The 18,800-nt window shown below is 46.5% G+C and overlaps 1 protein-coding gene across 1 annotated transcript; it reads left to right on the top strand.

Annotated features, from left to right (window-relative positions):
• Positions 1–1,147: 1,147 nt before the first annotated feature.
• Positions 1,148–18,174, top strand: ZC3H12D (zinc finger CCCH-type containing 12D). Its single transcript, XM_038133408.1, has 6 exons — positions 1,148–1,286; positions 5,141–5,583; positions 10,770–10,909; positions 11,900–12,134; positions 12,771–12,877; positions 13,544–18,174. Exons 2-6 carry the CDS (start codon positions 5,213–5,215, stop codon positions 14,476–14,478), a joined length of 1,788 nt encoding a protein of 595 aa, XP_037989336.1. The 5' UTR covers positions 1,148–1,286; positions 5,141–5,212; the 3' UTR covers positions 14,479–18,174.
• The last annotated feature ends 626 nt before the right edge of the window (positions 18,175–18,800 follow it).

Below are 18,800 nucleotides of genomic sequence, written 5' to 3'. Positions count from 1 at the left end.
AGCAGGGAGCTAACATGTTTCTTTAGTTGTGGCTCTAGGAACACTTCCCCGTTTCTGTAGCCTTAACCTGCCCAGCTTTGTGGATTAGAGGAAGTGTGCCAGAAGTAGGACAGAGGAGGCTGTGTCCTGCCCCTCTATCCTGTGACTGCCAGAGCACTGCTTCACACAGCAGCAGGGCATCCTGGCTCCCAGAGAGTTTCCAGGGTGTGATGTCAAAGTGTAACCATCACTTGGAAAAAGCGAGGGTGAGGCTGGCAGCAACCAGCAAACACTCTTTGGGTTAAACAGGATACCACTACAAAGGGTTTGGCCACCCTGCTTACTCCTACAAAGTATGCAGGTAGTGGGATTTCTGACTGGGAAAGGTCAACCCTGCTCTGGTGTGTTGCCTTCTGACAGTGGCAAAGGTTCTCTCCTTGCACAGCACAGCGCCCCAGTCATCCCTCAGGGCAGAGGGCACTGCACATGCAAGAGCTGTCTGAAGTATCCTAAAGGTCCCAGAGGTTGACCCCTCTTTGAGTCTCCAACCCTTCTTGCTGCCTACAATTTGATTTGGGGTGTATTTCTTGCCAACAAGGTAAGGAAAAAGCAGAGGAAAACCTCAGGTTTCCATGAAGAAGTGCCTGTCAGACTTTGCTGTGAGCATCTCTGAAGCACTCTTTCAATTGTGGCACCAGCAGGCTGAAGGGGGTTGTTTGGATTTTGATGTTTCATTGTAGTGTCCCAGAGCAGGTTTCTTCAGACATGGAAATGTTTGAACGAGGCTTTGCAGTATCAGGTGCTAAGCAAAATGTTGATTTTTTTTTAAAGTATTTTTTTCCACATCTCCCCAGATGTCAGGAATTTGCCAGATGCATGGGAATGAAGCTGTGCTAACTTGGTACAGTGACCCTCATGGAAAATGTTTCACTTGACCCAGAATTCATATGCAATGTTCTCACTGCCCAGTGTTCTGCATCCCTGCTGGAGTGAGTCTGACTAATTTTTGCCTGTGACTCAGAACAGAGATGTGTTGGGAACCTCTTTTATTTTTTTTCCTTTTGAAAAATGAAGTGAAAGTTTATCAAACTATGGTTATATGAGAGCATGGCCTGCCAAATGAGGAAGTAAAGCCTTCCTATAAAAATGAGTTCTGCCCACTGCACTTATTTGCCTCAGTTGACATCAGCCTTACCTCTAAATGCAAGCTGGTGACTTCCTTGTGAGCCTGCTGCTGCTCTGAATCCAGCTTCTGGCTGGAGGATGGTGGGACAACACTTCTGGGCCACAGAAAGAACAGCTGCCAGGTAAGGTGCAGAGCAAGAGGGGTTACCTGTGAGCACAGCTCACTCCCTGGGGAGTTTGACTTTATTATTTTTAGCAAACGGAGCAGGGAAGGTGGAGAAGAAAAAGGCAAATCTTTCCTTAGTCATCAAGACAACAAATGTCTGGTGTTGCTGTGAAGAGTTTATGAAGAGTTATGTGCATCTTTCATGTGTGAAGATAAAAATTCTTACTTTTCTGAAGGTAGAGCAGCCCCACCACATGGCAGGGCTCAAATGGGCTGTCAGTCTTAGGTGGTTTGCAGTGTCATTCCCAGGGGTGAAGGGGGGAGAGGGGTGAAGTGGTCCAGCCCTGAGTTGTTAGGGGCTACACTGTGGTGGCAGGGAGCTGTAGCTGTGCTCCTTGTGCTGCTTGGCATCCACATGAACTTTGGAGAAGACCTTATCCTGCTCTGCCTTGACCAATGTCAGGTCTGTCAGAGGCTGTCCCCTCTGCCTCTGCTTGGGCAGAACAGGCCTTTGAGGGGCTTTGAAGAGCCCTAACTCCCTGTGAGCCAAACTGGTCCTTGGTTGTGGTTCTGTGCCCTGAGGCTGCTGGAGGTGCTGCTCTGACCAGTCGGAAGAGGAGCGAACACCTGGTGGAAGGAAAAATTATTCTTTAAAGTCATTCAAGATGTAGTGGTTACCACCACTTCTTTGGAAAAGTGTTCTTAATTATAATTTTCTAATCTTAAAAATCTGTCAAAATATACCAAAGGCAGGAAAACATAAGAGGTTTTTTTGATTTTTTTTTTTTTTTTGTCAAAAGTACTCATTGAAATATTAACCTTCTAAAATGTTAAGATTGAAGTAGAATTTTGGAAATCTGACTGAAGCCATTTCTTCTGTGTGTGTGTGTATCTGTAAGAGGAATCACAACAATCTCTGGAGAGTGCTTTTTAAGCTAGAGCATCAGATGGGCACACCATAATCTGTGGATAAATTATTCTGTCAAATGAAAAGACTTTGGCTTTCAGTGGAGTGAAAACAAATGAGATTCCAGTGGGATCAGCTGAGATGAAGGGAGGAAAGTGGCAGGAGGAAATCTAGGCAGTTTGCACATGAAGGTCATAAAGTTTATAAATGGAATTTCACAACCTGTTTGTGATAGCAAAAGCTGGACTCTGTGATACACAATTTCTCCTCTTGCTGTGTTTTTTATGCTGGTTAAAAGCAGCCAGCTGACATGCTGGACTCGGGCACACTCCTGACTGTTTACTCATGTGTAAGCCAGGGATTTTATTGCCCTTTAATTCTCCCTTGAGGAGGGTGACCTCAGTGCTTTCTGTGACCAAGGCTTCCATCTCAGTTTTTCCAAATTATTCTCTGTGTGGTGAAAGCCCTGCAGTGCCCGTATCACCCATTTATGATGTTTGGCCACACTGCAGCAGAAATCCAGGTTCACTTTGCAGAATTCCCGCACTGCTGGTGATGGCTGCTTCTGCATCACATCGAGCCCAGGCAGCCATCCGGAGCTCAGTGCTTCCCATGCTCACCAAGCCAGGGGATTCACTGCTTGCACAGAGGGACCAAGCCTTGCCAAAAAAAGCAAAGTGTGCAGACATGCACCACGAGCTTGGTGCTGCCTGGGATGGAGCCAGGAAAGTGCTGTGGTGAACAGCTTTCGTCCAGCACCTGCTCATGTGTGCTGGAGGCTGTGAGCTGGACGTGGCCTCTGCCCCCTCTGCAGCTGGTAAAATTCTAAAGGATTGAAAAGAACCTAATTTCAGGTGAAATCCAGGACAAACATCCATGCAACACAATGTGATGCTAACATGGGAAATTGTTTTGATAGTAAAAAATAAGGAGGAGAAAAAGAAAAAAAAAAAAGAAAAAGTATCAGAGTAGACAGAAGTACAGGAAAATAATAATGAAAATAATAGTAATGACAATTAAAACATGTGGTAAATCTTTTTAACCTGAAGATACAGTAGGAAAAGTTTTAATTAGCAATAATTTATTTTTAAAAGTCTAGGCATTTTAAAAAAATGAAGCCGCACACTTTAAGTATTTGGAGCCACTAATTGCATACCTGGAAGCAGGTTTTACTGTGGTGCTAGCCCAGTTGTGACTGCTTCTGCTTTATTTGGTTACATCAGTGTATTTCAGCTCAGACAGTAGCTGTTCCAAAGATGAGAAAACATTTCAATAAAGAAAAAGCATTTTCATCTTTAGTCAATGAATTAAAAACAAGAATTAGATGTAAAAAATGTCACAGAGTGCACTGTGAGGAAAACAGTCACTGACTAAAATAAGCAATGCTTTAGTTTAGATGGAAAAATACACATGGTAACTGTTTCCCCCTTACAGGTATGACATGTTTAAAGTATGTTTTATTTTATTGATGCTGTTGGTCATTTTTTAACTGAGTGCCAGATTTCTCCTAGAGAATACCTGAAATTTATAAAGCTACATAGAAAAGTAAAAATCAAAGTTTCACTAGGTGAAGTTGTAACTAATTATCATGTTTTCCTGCTGGACTAATCAGTTTAAAATTAAATGAACCCAGTGTGGATTTCTTCCCCCCAGCCTGAGAAGGCTCTTATGCCTTGGGGAGGAGCTTCACTCTGAATGCTCTCCCAGCTGCTTGTTTCCAGTACCTCCATGCCTTCTTCCACATGGTTCCAGCTTTCGGCTCCTGGGGTGGCCCACTGCTGGGCAGGGAGTGGCTGGAAGGCTGGGAAGGGGAGCTGGTGGGTGGGATGTGGTTCTGGCTCTGGGCTCAGCACGGAGGGGTTTGTTTGCCTGGTTAAATCTGCATCTGACTGCAGTCAGCAAAGGGAAGAGCGTCACCCTAACCTCCCTCATGTGGGGAGAAGAGAGAAGAGCCAGCCCCAGCTTTTAACCAGGTAGCACCAATAATTGCAGTGATGTGACAAGACATGCTTCAATGCAAGCAAGCCAGCAGTGACTGAAGGTGTTTGGCTTGACAGATGAGTGGTCACCCTGGGTGTTCTCCGTGTCATGCTTGTTGGGCTTGGGCAGCTCTGGGTATCCCTGACTGTGCTGCCCATCACCTTCATTGACTGGGTAGACCAGAAATTTACGTGGTGCAGTTCTGGAGAATATGAAGTAGCTTTTTGCTGTGTTTGCACACTCATTTCTGAATTACCTTGACAATAAACATAAGTGAAATTGAAACCACTTCCTGGATCACCTGCTTCAAAGCACCGTCCCGATGGCTTTCAAAAAAACAAGCTGCCTCTCTGAAAATAAAAGCCTCACCAAAATAGCAAGTAACAGGAAAAGAGTAGTCAGGCATCATTAGAACTGATGAGTGACAGAGTTTCAGAATTTATGTCTGTATACACACAGACAGACACATAGTAGGAAAGAGAAAACTACAAAAAAAAATCTGTTTCCAGATACTTTGCAAACAGCATGGTTCCTTAAATCACTGGATGAAATTTGCTATACTTGTTAAGTTGCTATGGCATCTGAGCCCCTCCAGTAAAACTTGACAGATCTTTATCTCGGGCTGAGAAACCACACAGCAAATTGAAAATCCCCTTTGTGTCATTTCCTGTGAGATAAGTCTGAAGAACCAACTCACGCATGCAGCCTGTCTGCGTGCAGGCACCCTGGCATAGCTCACCAAGTACACCTGTCTGACATAGTATTTGGAGAGTGACGAACATTGCATGGGACACTCGGGTGCTTTTATAACTCAGAGCGGACCAGAAAAAAGCTTCAATGCTGAGAGGAGGCTGGACAGTCTCCTCAGAGAGAAGACAGCTAATCTGCTGGTCTCTGCTGTGCACTAGGCAAAGGATTGAGATGATTGCATGTTCTTCCTTAATGCTTGTGTTTTGTTGTTGCTAATCTTTCCCTCCCTGAAGCTGATGCCTGTGGGACACAGCTGGGAAGACAGAATCATCATCAGGATTAAAGGAACATAAACGCTTGCTAAAATGGCACTGGCCAGTTCAATTTCTAGCAAAGCAGCACCACCACACTCCAGAAAAGTTTCTGCAGCAGGGGTGGAAGTGCACCAGAGCAAGATGGATTTTTTCTGCAAGCTGGGCTATGGTAAGCAGGATATCTGCAGAGTGCTGGAGAACCTGGGCCAAGAGGCCCTGGAGGATGATGTGCTGAAAGAGCTGATTCGGATGGGGAGCAAACCTCAAGCTCTGGAGAACCAGGCCCAGCCGTCCCAGCTGAAGCTGGTTGCCCGTGGATCGTGCAGCCCCGCACCGGGGCCGAAGTGGCTGGGAGAAGATGAAAGTGATCCTTCAGATTCCTTGAGGCCCATTGTGATCGACGGCAGCAATGTCGCCATGAGGTGAGCCCCGTCTCCTGATAGGCATCTCTCTTCCTCTGAAGCTTTTGACTTTTAAAACTGGTGTCTTGAAGTGTGTTTTTCCTTCAGGTGAGAGCTGGATCGATGCATTTGATGTATGAACTATTGCTTATTCCTGTTCTTTGGCTGATGCGCAGCTTTTACGGACCTGCTGTCTTGATGCCCATGAATATGCAATCACATGCAATTAGGCTCGCTCTGCATTCTGACCTTCTCTGAGGCAACCTCTGCCCACTGTTGGTGGCAGTGTCTCTCCCTTGGAGCTCACCAGTAAATTTCCCACCCTTACCAAATGGGCACCTAGGATTTCTAAACCTGAGACGTTTCCCAGGAAAATCTGATGAGCAGATAGACAGACCACCCAACTAATCTAAGGAGAGGGAAAATAAAGTCAGGTGACTGTGGTTTCTAACAATATCACAGTTTTACTGCTTTGTCTTGCAAGTAAACTCCAAAAGTAAATGGAAGCCAAATCAAAAACCAACAAAAATTATACAAGCTGGGAACATTTCCTGGCTTGTATAATTTTTGTTGGCTTTTGATTTGGCTTTCGTTTTAGATAAATATCAGGGAATTGATAGTTGACTTGTATTGAATAGATTCATTTCCTCCTTAGTCATTCTGTTTCTGGGAAATGTCACATCAACCCCTGCTGGCCAATTACATTTCCTGAGCACAGCCCTGGTGCTGTGAAAGCTCTCTTACAGATGGGGAGCCTGGCATGTCCCTGTGCATGGCATGTCCCAAGGCAGCAGTGAGTTGGCCTCTGTTTGTCCAAGCAATACAGAGCCAAGAGTCCAGGATGCACTGGCTATCCATCTGTTTTCTCCGTTAACTTCCCTGTCCACTCAGCAGGGCCAAGCCCATCCCTGCAGGCTGGGACAGGGCAAAGGAAGGCTTCCTCCTTCTGTTGGCCGTCCTGTGAGATGAGATGAGACTGTAACCCCTCTGGTTAGAGAGAAAAGTGGCCAAGCACATCCAGAGCAACTGGAGTCTAAGCAAATTATGCCATCTTGTGGGTGAAGGGAGAAATCCCAGGCAAAACCAAGAGGTTCCCTGCTCAAGGCAGCTCAGGAGTGGAGGAGTGGGAAATACACAACAGGGCAAAATTGTTTGGCCTTGTCTGGGCCATGAGCTTGATAGCTAGGTGTTAGGATCTCCTGCCCTGCTTTGCCTCTTTACCCAAGCCTCTCCTCAGGGTGTCTTTCTTGCCTCTCTGCACAAGAACTGAGCACCCACTCGGGCAGTGTGGCTGAGCTGATCACCCACCCTGTCATTGTGCTGGGGTCAGTACTACCCATGGTGGGCCGTGGGCTCTGTTCTCAGCTCTCCTGACACAGGAGTTTAAGTTTCAGAAAGGCAAAGGTTTTACAGCTCTGCTCAGGCATCCCAAACTCTGTCTTGATAACAAGCCTGTGGATGACAGAGGAGACTCTATTGGGCTTGTCAGTTCAGCTGGTACTGAAAGGGAGCAGCTGCTCTCCTCTCCTGGATGCCTTTCAAAGTGATGCTGAATGGCATTTGCTTGGGCTAATGGGGTCAGCCTGGTCAGTGCTTTCACTATCCTTGCTTTAATTTTTCTGGTTTGCTGTTGACTGGCAGAGAAGGACTGTTTGTAGATGTCAGGGGAAAGGATTGTTAGGTTCCCTTGCTGGGGAAAACTCCATCATCATCAATACCAACAGCCATAAAAGTGTAGCAGAAGCATCAGTTTAGGAATGAGACAACCGAGAAGTTAGAGCTTCAAGTAGCAGCTGTGTGGAGAAAAATATCTTGAACATTTATATTTATATCTTAGATTGCTGTTTCTGGAGTGTTATGAATGAAATTGTTAATCTAATTTTATAAATAATTTGTCATAGTCGAATTATGATATAATAATAAAGTACAAAATTTATTTCGCGTTCAAATGACAAAATTTCGGTCAGCCACGGATCAGACAGAGTCTAGCCCGGGAATAGACCCTGGGTGACACGCTGTGCAGCTCTGAGCCCTGGCAGCTCCAGAGTGCAGCGGCACACCATCGCAGTCTCGAGTCTCGGTTTTATACTCTTCTTCTTGCCGTGGGCTAGGAAGTCCTTTGTCCTTTTCTTAATCAAGCAAGTCCCAAAGGTTTCTCCGGTCTAGTAGAATGCTATCTGATGGAAGATGGTCCAGTCCTTGATGTCTTCGGGAATAATTCATCGACTTCTGGTCTTGTGCTAGACAGGACTCAAACAATCATGCTGACAATCCACACCGTCCCATACCGAGAGAGATATCCTTGTCAACATTCTAAATACCAAATATTCATCCCTTACTGGAAGTCCCTTTTACAAACTAAGAGACTTCCCAGAAACAGATTACAAGTCTGAATAGTGTGAGCTCCTTCCCTCCGGTCGTGAGTAGTCAGGTGTGCTGTCGATGGCGTAATTCTTCGCTTAACTAAAACCTCGAAACCCTGAGTTACTGCTGTGCTTCACATGTAAATGTAGTCTTTTGGTGAGGTATGTGTGTGTGTGCTGGTTTCTCAGTCCTGCCGGCCGTCTTTCCCTGGTTTCTCTGAAACATGTCCAGACACGGTCCCCCCCCATAAAACCCAATCCTTTAATTCCTATAACTACTTCTAATATGTTTTATACTATATTACATTTGCTATTCACCTAAATCAAATATGAATTTTGACACTCGTCCATAACATGGAGCATTTCAGAGTTGGCATTGAGGGCCCACTGTAGAGTGCATGGTTTTGAAAAGGATGAATATGCCCCAGGGTAATAAAGCAACTGGCTCAGCAGTCTCCAACCATCAATCAGCCTACCCAGAGAAGCTGGATGGAAAATAACCTTGCCTTCAGCCAGTCTCACTCATCAGACATCCCAGGGCACTTGGTGTTTCCATCAGGTGTAATGAGAAATTTCACCACCTGCCAGCCTATCCATGGGAAGTTTAGGAAGGCTGGTGGAAAAAATAAATGGAGTTGTATTAATAAAAAAAGGGAAGTGTCATAAACATAATCACTGCACTCCAAAGAGGCTGCCATCTCCTCTAGTGCTTGCACTTACACCGAGTTTTACAGCTGTGGCAGCTACAGAGGCCTTTTCCTAGGCCTTTCTGACAAAGCTTTGGCTGATATTGTGTCATGATATCGTGGAGATGGGGCCGTTTGCAGTTTTCAAAAGAAGTTGGTTTGCCTAAACTACCTCTCAAAGGAGTTGGAATGGCACAATTTAAAAAGGATCCTAATGATGGATTAACTGCTGGAGTCACAGAGATGCCGAATTGCTGCTCCATTTTCTGAGAGAGGGGCCTTGCAGGTCTGTGACCCAAGTGCAGTGTAGCTTGCCGCTGGCAAGAGGCAGAGATCAGACTGAGTTATGACAGGTCATGGATAGGTTATGGACCATGGCCTCCAGGGTTGCCTGAGAAAGGTGACTGGCGGGAGCCAGTCTGTGCCCAGGCAGGGAGGGTGGAAAGCTCTGAGGGCCCTGCTCCATTGCACAGCAGTCACTGGTGCTCCGTGGGGACGTGCAGCCCCCGCATGTGTACAGACTCGTTCAGGTGGCCCACAGGTCTGGCTGTGGCAGTGAAGCAGCAGCTGGGTTAGGTGACAATGCTGAGGAGCAGTTCCAGTTGCCTCACTTTCCTTGCTCCACTCAGCCTCCTGGCTGACCCACTTGTGCTTGAGTACTTTACTTTCTGCACAGGATTATATATACAAGTAGCCAATATTTAAGATGTTGCTTTGAGTCATGGCATCAAAGACGTACCTGGACTGCCTTTTTAAGGCAATTATCTGAAAAAGTCACTCAAGCTTCCAATTCAGCAGTCCAGATGATGTTATGAATATCCTGGAAAGATCCAGTCCTTTAAAACCAAACAAAACAGCTGTTCTAAAATGGAGATTAGATATGTCAAGCACATCAGACCATTTATTATTGCTAAGGGTTTTGAATGACTTCCTATTTCCTTGGCAGCTCTTAATAGGCAGCCAGGTTTCTTCCTACAAATTGTGCTATTTTTTATCTGTGGTCATTATTTCAGGACAGAAACTCTTATTGGGTGTAAACCAGAGCTTTGGTTATGAGGCTGGTGTAGACAGATCCTAGACATGAATCCCTGGGAGGGTGGTAGAAGACTCATTTAAGGCTGTGGCATCACCCTTGACTGGTCTGTCAGTGCAGGTGGGTGGAGCAGCCAAGAGAGTCATTCCCAAAGGCTTTTTGCAGAGGTGAAAGCCTGAGTGAGACTGGCAATATTATGCAGAAAGGTCAAAGTACAAGGATGAACATTCTGTAGATACTGTGATGGCATTTATCCACTTGGGACTTTGTCTACAGTTTATTTTAGTTTCCCCGTGCAGAGGTAGTTAACAAACTACCTTCCTTTACATGTACACTGTGCTGTAGTCAAATTTTAGATAAGTGAATGCCAAGCAGCAAGAACTTTCAGGAAAGGTGGGACATTTAGAAGGATGTCACCCCCAGTCGTTTTTCTTGAGGTTATTTTCTGTCTTATGCTGCATATTGGATTCTTCAGAACCCCCCTTGATGGCACTTCTAGGACACTTGTCTTAGGGCTTTCCTACCTCTCTGTGCAATGAAGAAAATATCCATCAACTAGAGCAAGACAAAAGTGGGCCTGAGGTGCCCATGGCCATCTCCACTGATGTCTTGTCTCATTTTTGGTTCTCAGTGGAGTGCCCTGTGATCACACCTGCAGCCACTTCAGCCATTAAAATCTCCAATGGCCCTGTTACCACAGAAGAAAATTCCCACATTTTGTTTCTCACAGGAGCCTCAGGGGTTTCTGCTGGTGCAGGAAGAAACTCTCACCCCTCAAACCTTTTTCAGTCAAGGCATGTGAAGAGTTTGACAAGGCCTGAGATGTTGATGGTACTTTAGAACTTAAGTCCATCCAGATACAGATGGAAGAAATAGGATTGGGTCACAGAAATGGGGGCTAGGATACCTCTGTTTTTAAGTATCCAAACTGTTTCAGATAAATCTTTGGCTCTGTTGGAGGAGGTGTTTGGATCTGTCCCACCAGGACACCCTGCCAGTTGTTTTCTTGGAAACTGGTGAATGACACAAAAGCTGTTTATTCTGCCTTTTCATTACTGGCTCAGTTAAAGAGAACTCTAAGCTTCATTAAAGCTTTGCCTCATCACCTTCTCTCTTTCTTTACAGTCATGGAAACAAGGAGGTGTTCTCCTGCTGGGGGATCCAGCTGGCGGTGGATTGGTTTCGAGAGAGGGGGCACACTTACATCAAGGTTTTTGTCCCACGCTGGAGAAAGGAGCCCCCTCGACAAGAGAGCCCCATTGCAGGTAGGTCACCATCCTGGGTGTGATTTGGCAGCCATTAGGTGCAGTTTGGAGTCAGAGGGGCTGTGAAGAACCTGGTACAGTTGTTTTTGCTGTAAAGACAAGCACAGTGCAAGTTGTGTACCAGGCTTCCCTCCCTTAAATGAGTCATTAATTCATTGCCCCATTCAGTGCTCCTGGCTAGCAGCTAAAATTGCTTACAAGGCTTTGTTACACTGCTTTAAACCTTCTGCTTAACAAGCACAAGGTGCTGCCAAGCTGAGTTAAAGAAGGAGTTTGTCAGCTTGCAATGAGTCTGTGGAGCCTTTGAGGCCTGCCAGGAGCCAGTGATGTTCATTACTGCATGGCTATTGTCTGTCAGCCTGCTACCCAGCACAGAGGGTACATGGGAGAAGCAAATGCATCAGCAGAAATCTGTGGAGGGGAGAGGGAGACTCAGTTTGTGGGGAAATATTTTGTCTGGAAATCAGCCAGGTTTGTGCCAGCAGCTTGGTGTCTGCAGATGAGGCGGATCTGCCTTCCTGCAGAGAAGGAATGGCAAGAGGTCAGGGTGTCCTCAACAGCAGCAAAATAAGTTTATTTATGTATTTTATCACACATGTTTTATCTCCATGTAAAGCTTACCTCAGGGCTGGTTATGAGCCTTCTGGCATCTAGGAGGGTAAAAAGGGCACTGCAGGGATTCAGTGTCAGACTCTGGTGTAGAATTCAAGGCATTCTTTTACAGATAATACTTAAAAATCAAAAAAGGGTGTCTCAAAATTTATAGGTTAGGTAAAACCTCTTTGTAAAAGGACTGATTTTCAAGTTGTCAAATAACCACCAGATATCACTGCATTTGAAAATTGCACCATGAGTTGCCTAAAGTGCTGAAATATCTTTTGGTTCCTGTAGGTTTCTAGCAGATGTTTTAGACCTGGTCATAATTAATTAATTAGTTTCTCTTTTTATTTTTTTGCTTCCCTCATCTACTTGTGCCAATCCCTCCACCAGATCAGCACATCCTTGAGGAGCTGGAAAAGCAATCAATCCTGGTCTACACACCCTCTCGGAAGGTGAAGGGCAAGAGGGTGGTTTGCTACGACGATCGCTACATAGTGAAAGTTGCTTATGAGAGGGATGGAGTCATTGTTTCCAATGACCACTACCGGGACCTCCAGAACGAAAACCCCGAGTGGAAATGGTTCATTGAGCAGCGACTGCTCATGTACTCTTTCGTCAGTAACAGGTAAGAGGTGATGGTGTTATAGAGCCTAGAATTTAAACATTATGGCCCAGGTCACCTCCAGTGTCAGAGTACCTCCCATCAGTAGCAGAGCGCGTGAGCCTTTTTATGAAAGGAATTTACTGCAGCTTTTCTTATCTCATTTCTTGAGTGTCCTTCTCCCTCAGCTTTGGTCCTAAAACCTCCCACGTCACTCTTCTATGAACTTTTCTACTTGAATGGCAGCATTGCTTTGCTTCTTTCCAGTCCAATTTGTGGTGTTGAACCAAGGGCTGGTATCTTTTAATTTCTATTTCCTGTAAGAAGCAGAATTAAATCCATGAGAGGAAGCTGGCTGGCAGCATTTTTAATTCCCCTACATGACAAAATAGGACTTTTCCCTGTGTTTCTGCAGTCGTAGCTTGCTAGAAGAGACAAGAAGCTGGTCTGTCTAGCCCTTCACCATCCCTGCTGAGAGAAGGTTTTCATTCTTCCACATGCCTGCGAGGCTGAGCTGAGTGCTCCTCAGTGTGTTCATACTGACCTCTCTTCTCTCCCAAGTTTCCTGATAGCTGAGGTGTCCAGGGGAAATGCACTTCACTGGCACATCCAGTGTGCACAGACATGTGCTTACATCCGTGGCTTCTTTTACTTTTCCAGGTTTATGCCTCCCGATGATCCATTAGGCCGGCATGGACCCACCTTAAGTAACTTCCTCAGCAAAAAGCCAGTGCTTCCTGAGAAAAAATGGCAGCCTTGCCCTTATGGTGGGTTTCTCCCCATGCTGTGAACTGCCCCCTGCTTCCCAGCAGTGCTCTCCCTGGGCTAGGGGCCACTGCCACATGCTGTCCTGCTTCGTGTGGTGGGCACTCGGGTTGGGGCTGCTCGAAGGTGTGATGCTTTTCCCCCCTCCTGCTTAAGTGGCTGCAGCTCAGCAAAGGCAGCAGATGTTTTGGGCCCATCCATCCTTGCCTGCACACAGCACCCACGGGCACTGGGGCTGTCCTGCCCACACACACTTCTCTCTTGGTGGAGTGGATTCTGCTGCAGCACTTGGGAATGGCCATCCAAACACTTTCCCTCTCTGCCCTCCCAACAGCCCCCAGCAACGCGCAGGTTTCTCAGAGGTAAATCCCTATGCCGTTTTTAAAGCCGCCTTTTGTGGCAGCAGGCCTCCCAGCCCACCGAGGGCAGGAACTGAAACGTGAATATCAGACACTTCCAAAATAGCTGGGACTTCCTTTCACTGCTGCTTCACCCTGCTATTAATATCAGCAATATTTAAATCTGGAGTCAACAGTACCGAGTTTGAAAATAGTACTTCCTCTTTTTTCTGTGATTGTCACCCCCAGAGCTGGGGAGAAGTGATGTGTGCATTAATCGATGTTGGTGCTAGTGACAACTTCCCGTCTGATTTGTTTTTATCCTTTCAGGTAAAAAGTGCACCTATGGCAATAAATGCAAGTTTTACCATCCAGAGAGACAACATCAAGCTCAGCTTTCGGTTGCCGATGAGCTCAGGGCCAAAACAAAGGTCCCGTTAGCCCTGGGGAGAGAGGAGGAGAGGTGTCAGTGCTCGCCGTGCGATGCCTGCACAGAAACGCTGCGGGAAGCCAGAGGCTGCTCTGGGCCTTCCTGCTGCCCAGGCAGGTGCCAGGGCAGCTGCTCGGAGCGGACATTCCGTGCCTGGGCCGGCAGTCCCGGCTCTGAGCTGCGGCCGGAGCCGCTCCTGGAGAAGATGTCAGCCGTGTCCATCAGCGGCGACGCCTACGGCTGCAGCTGGTCCCTGTGCGCCTCTCGGGACGGGGGGGGCACGGAGAGCCCTCAGCCCTGCTCCGAGCTCAGGCACAAAGCGCTGTCACTTCATCGCCCCCAGGGCTTGGAGCGGCCCGGCTCTCCCAGGTGCCCTTTCCAGCGAAGGGCGCCAGGCGGGCTGTGCCCGGAGCACGGCTGGGCTCTGCAGCGCCCGGCTGCGCTCGGAACGGCCCACGGGAGCCGCTGCTTCCCTCGCGGCGCTCAGCACACACAGGCCCTGGACACCCAGCGCCCTCTTTCGCTGCAGGGCACAGCCCCGTGCCCCGAGCGGCTTCCCCCGCACGGCGAGCCCCGCCTGCAGCAGCAGCGCCGCTTGCCCGGCCGGCCCGCGGGGCAGCCAGAGCCCAGCCGCGGAACGGGATCGTTCCAGACAGCCCAAGCTTACCCCAGTGCCTCCTACCGGGACCACTGGCCCAGCCCAGCCGCGCCCTCTGCCCGGCAAGCAAACATGCGCAGGGAGCTGTGCTCCTCTTATCCTTACAGTGGGATGAGCCAGGTCATGACCTCGTACCCCAGTATCCAGGATCAGGGGATTGGAACACCTCCCCTGTGAAGACAAGCTCGGGAAGCTGGGACTGTTCAGCCTGGAGAAGTTTGCATGGACACCTCATAGAAACCTTCCAGGATCCAAAGAGAGCCTACAAGGAAGCCAGAGAGGGACTCTTAATGAGGAACTCCAGCAATAGTACACAGGGGGATGGCTTCAAACTGAGATGGGGTAGGTTTAGATTAGATTTTAGGATTAAATTCTTAATTGTGTGGGTGGTGAGACACTAGAACAAGCTGCTCAGAGAAGTTGTGGATGCCCCATCCTTGGAAGTGTTTAAGGCCAGGTTGGGTGGGGCTCTGAACAATCTGGTCTGGTGAAAGGTGTCCCTGCCCATGGCAGCAGGGGTGTTGGAACTGCAGGATTTTTTATGTCCCTTCCAACTCAAACAATTCTGTAATTCTATGATGTTGCCTGTTGGACTGTAATGATTCAAAGACACAGAAAAATGTGAAACCTCCAGAGAAAACCATTTCTAATCAACCCAAGTCCCAGGGCAAGAAGAGGTTATTCTGAGGCTTAACTGGCTGTTTTTAGAGGGTGTTATGGCAAGGATTACAGCTGCTCCAGGAATACAAGTATAAGCATCAAGTCAAGGCAAAGGCTGTCATGCACGGCAGTGGGATTGCATTCCACCTCCGCTGAAAGACAGCAGGAGGGCTCAGGGCTACTGGGCTGTCAGCATATGAACCTCACTGATGCCTGGATTGAGGATGGCACAGATTTTCATTAATGCCCTGAAACACTAGATGTGTTTTTAGAGTCCTAACCTATGGTTCAACTTCCATCAAAGAACCGTGCTCCCCGGTCCTCACCAAAGGGCTCTCCCCTGGCCTGCCTGTCACTGTCACTTGGCCTGTTCCCCTAGCTCAGGGCTGTGCTCTCTGCTAGAAGGCAGCTCTGGGTCCCTGTCATTACCTGATTCAAGCCCAACCCACTGCCACCGAGCTTTCAAAGCTGCATCTTGTGCTCCTAAAGCAATGCTGAAAGCACACAGAACCACTAGCAGAGGGGCTGGAGGTGCACCAGAGCACCTGAAGGAAGACACGGATACATTTCTCAGTAAAGGGATGCACAGAGGATAAATCAAATCAGGGAAGTCATCTTCAATGTAAGTCCTGGTGTGGACTGAGGGCTCGGGGCTGGTAATTAAAAAAATCCAGAAGTCCAGATGATGCTAAAGAGAAAAAAAAAAAAAAGCTTAAAATTCTCTCCTGTATTGAATAAGAAATCTATTGTTGACTTAACCCTTCATTACCAAATGTGGCCCCATAATGCAATTATACAGTAAACTATGTTCTGTTAGGACATGTTTGATTTTCAGTAAGCTGTAAAGCTGCTAATCTCTGCATTATTCCACCAAATGCTTCAGATTCAATTCAATTAGTAAGGTTGATCCTGAAGTTTTTTTGGCATTATACCAAAGTTTAAGTATGTCAGTGTGACATGTTTTAAAAATGTTTTAACACATTATAAAATGTTCATCTATAACACTTTGTTCTCAATAATTTCTTCATTTTCTGTGTTTTCCTTGGATGGTGGGGGTTTTTTGTTTAGTTTTTGGTTGGTGTTTTTTTTTTTTTTTTTAGTTTGTTTAGGTTTTGGTTTTGTTTGTTTTTTTTCCCAGTCATCTTAGAACTGATGCTTCAACATTCAGGTGGGATTTTCAAGCTCTCTGGCCCTGCAGTATCTCATTTCTCTGAAGTGCAGGGTTGTTAGTTCCAGGCAGGAATTAAACACAGTCCTCAATGAGAAGTTGGAATTCTGTTGCTTTTGCAAAGGTAGCAGTAATTTACCCTTAGTGACATTATCACATGATGAGTTGTTTGAAAGCTGTGATAGTTTGACCTGTTTCCCTCTGGAAACCACCACCAGCTTTTGGGTTTTTGTTGGTTGTTTTTTGATGATGGTGTTTGAAGAATCTGCAGAAGATAAGTATACTGTGTCTGTTCAACTTCTTATGCCCCTGTGGATGGCTCCAAGAAACAGCAATTTGGATTTTGGAGGTATGATTCAGGTTCACAGAACATGACAGTTTTTTTCCATATGTCCTATGGATTGTCAGAGTGGCTTATGAATTTATCCACTACATATTACATAAGGATTGGAAGTCGACTTTAAACAAAACAATGGAACAAATTCTCTGTGATATGCCTCAAAAAATACTGGAGACAAAGTGTGATGCTGAGTGGAAAAATACCTTCCACCCAAACAGAGGAAGTCCCAAATGGCAGCATTCAGAAAACACAGAGAGCAATGGAGCAGGATGTAACTGTACATGTCAACATTAATTTTCATGTCTGGCATGCACGTTACATATTTCAATACACAAAGCATTTAAAAATCCATGGGAAAATTGGCACACTGCCTTTACACGGTGCCCTTGGCTTGCTGGAGATGTGCATGAACTTTTCTCCTTTTCCTTTGAGGATGCACAGGAATTTAGTGGTTGTTCAAAACCCTCTCAATGTTTAATTTCTTTTTCCTTTTAATTTCTGTCATATTTACTGAGGAATCTTTTTGTAAAATATATAGAATGTGCGCTCTGCTGAGAAAGTGTCTGAGAAAATAAATCAGACTTTGGTGCTAAACAGAACTTGATTTCGCTTGGCTCTTGTGCTCACCAGAGGGTTTTTTCTCATGGGGATTTTGTTGGAAGGGCAGCTCAGCAGCAGCGCTGTGTCACTGCCTGAGAGGAACTCTGCTGCTGGCCAGGAGCCCACAGAAAGCAGGGAGTGTGTCCCTGTTCCACCACAGCACAAGCACGTGGGGCTGCAGGGCCTTCTGCACTTTCCAAAGCAGGGATTTCTATTTGCCTTTGTCAGCCCCTGGAGCAAGGGAAAGGGCTGCGAACAGAAAGGAGCAGCAGCTCTTGGATAGAGGGGTAAGAGGCTGTTGCTATTTGGTATCTCTGCTGAGATGCATTTGAGGCCAGCTCTCGCTGCCAAGTTGCAAATGAACCCATAAATCTTAACAGGCTCAGAAAGCCCTTGATGTTCTTTGCTTTTTGGTTGTCAAGACTCTTTCAGAAGAAGCTGGAAGCACTGAGAGCAATCTTCCGGGAGATGGGCTGCTTTCCCAAGGGAGATTTACAGAGTTGCCAAGTTCATTAAAAAAAAAGTCAGAAAAAGAAAAGAGAAAAAAGAAAAACAAAACACCAAAGCCAGAGAAAAAATCCTCTTACTTTCTCTACACTCAGTCTTCTCAAAAAGGCAGAAAGCCAGAGACACCCTCCCTTGCAAGGGGCTAGGGAAACTAAACACAAATAGTTCACAGAGAACTCTTGCATCAGCCCTGCAATAGCTCCTCTGCATAAGAAGGGGGAAGGAGGGTGCTCTTTGCAGTCCTGGGCACCTCAACACACCTCCCACCACCTCTCCTAAAATACAGAACTCTCCCTCACAGAACATGGATAACAAGCCTGCTAATGAGGGGAGCTGAGGTACCATAAGAATTAATGCCACAAAACAGTCTATAAAGCAGATAATCTTGCTGGGTATCAAACACTTGTATTTGCCAATTATTCTGGGAAGTTTTGATAATATTTTAACTCAGTTCCCACCAGAGCTGGCACAATTTATAAGCAAATATTTGAACTATTCACAAAACCTAAATAGAACATGACTTTTCTCTGCCTTAAGAAATGCTGGGGAGAACAAGGCCTGTAGTTCACCAAGTGTGACAGACCTTTGCATTCACTCATGTATACACAAGACTGCTGTAGGGTCTCTCCCACGCACTGGTGGGACTGGGATGCTTTGAACTCTTGAGAAGAGTTTAATACTACAGCACCATTAGCATTATTAAGAAAGTGCTATGACTTGCAATTGATAGCAAAGGGATTTTTTTACAGTATTTTAGCCACATCCCTTCTCCACCCCCAGCTGGGCTCACTGCCTTGAAGTCTTGCAGCAGGCTCAGAAGAGCTCTTCGGTGAGATGTACTGATGTGCTGAGTTTGCAAATGCAGCCCAAAGAGACACACAAGTGGAGCAGAGCAGTGGGTGAACACAGCCATGCATGGGGACAGCACACATGAGGCAGTGAGCCGGAGAGTCAGGACAACCCCTGCAGGGCTGGCAGGGCTTTGAGTGCACTCAGGAAACTGGATGAAGTGCATGAATGGTGGCATCAGGATTGTTCACCCTAACCACACTGCCAGCTCCTCCTCTTTCCCTGAGTTAAACTGTTTCCTCATCTTCCCTTTCTTCTCCCAGCCTTGCTGGGCTCAGGACTTCCATTGCACCTACAATTCCCTAGTTTGGGCATTGGAGGGAATTACTAACACTGCTGGTTCCATACAGAAGAGAAATGGGCATCAGCACACTT

The sequence above is a fragment of the Motacilla alba genome, chromosome 3, assembly GCF_015832195.1.
Source record: "Motacilla alba alba isolate MOTALB_02 chromosome 3, Motacilla_alba_V1.0_pri, whole genome shotgun sequence".
NCBI classification, from domain to species: domain Eukaryota; kingdom Metazoa; phylum Chordata; class Aves; order Passeriformes; family Motacillidae; genus Motacilla; species Motacilla alba.
This window is presented reverse-complemented; position numbering and strand designations above follow the sequence as displayed.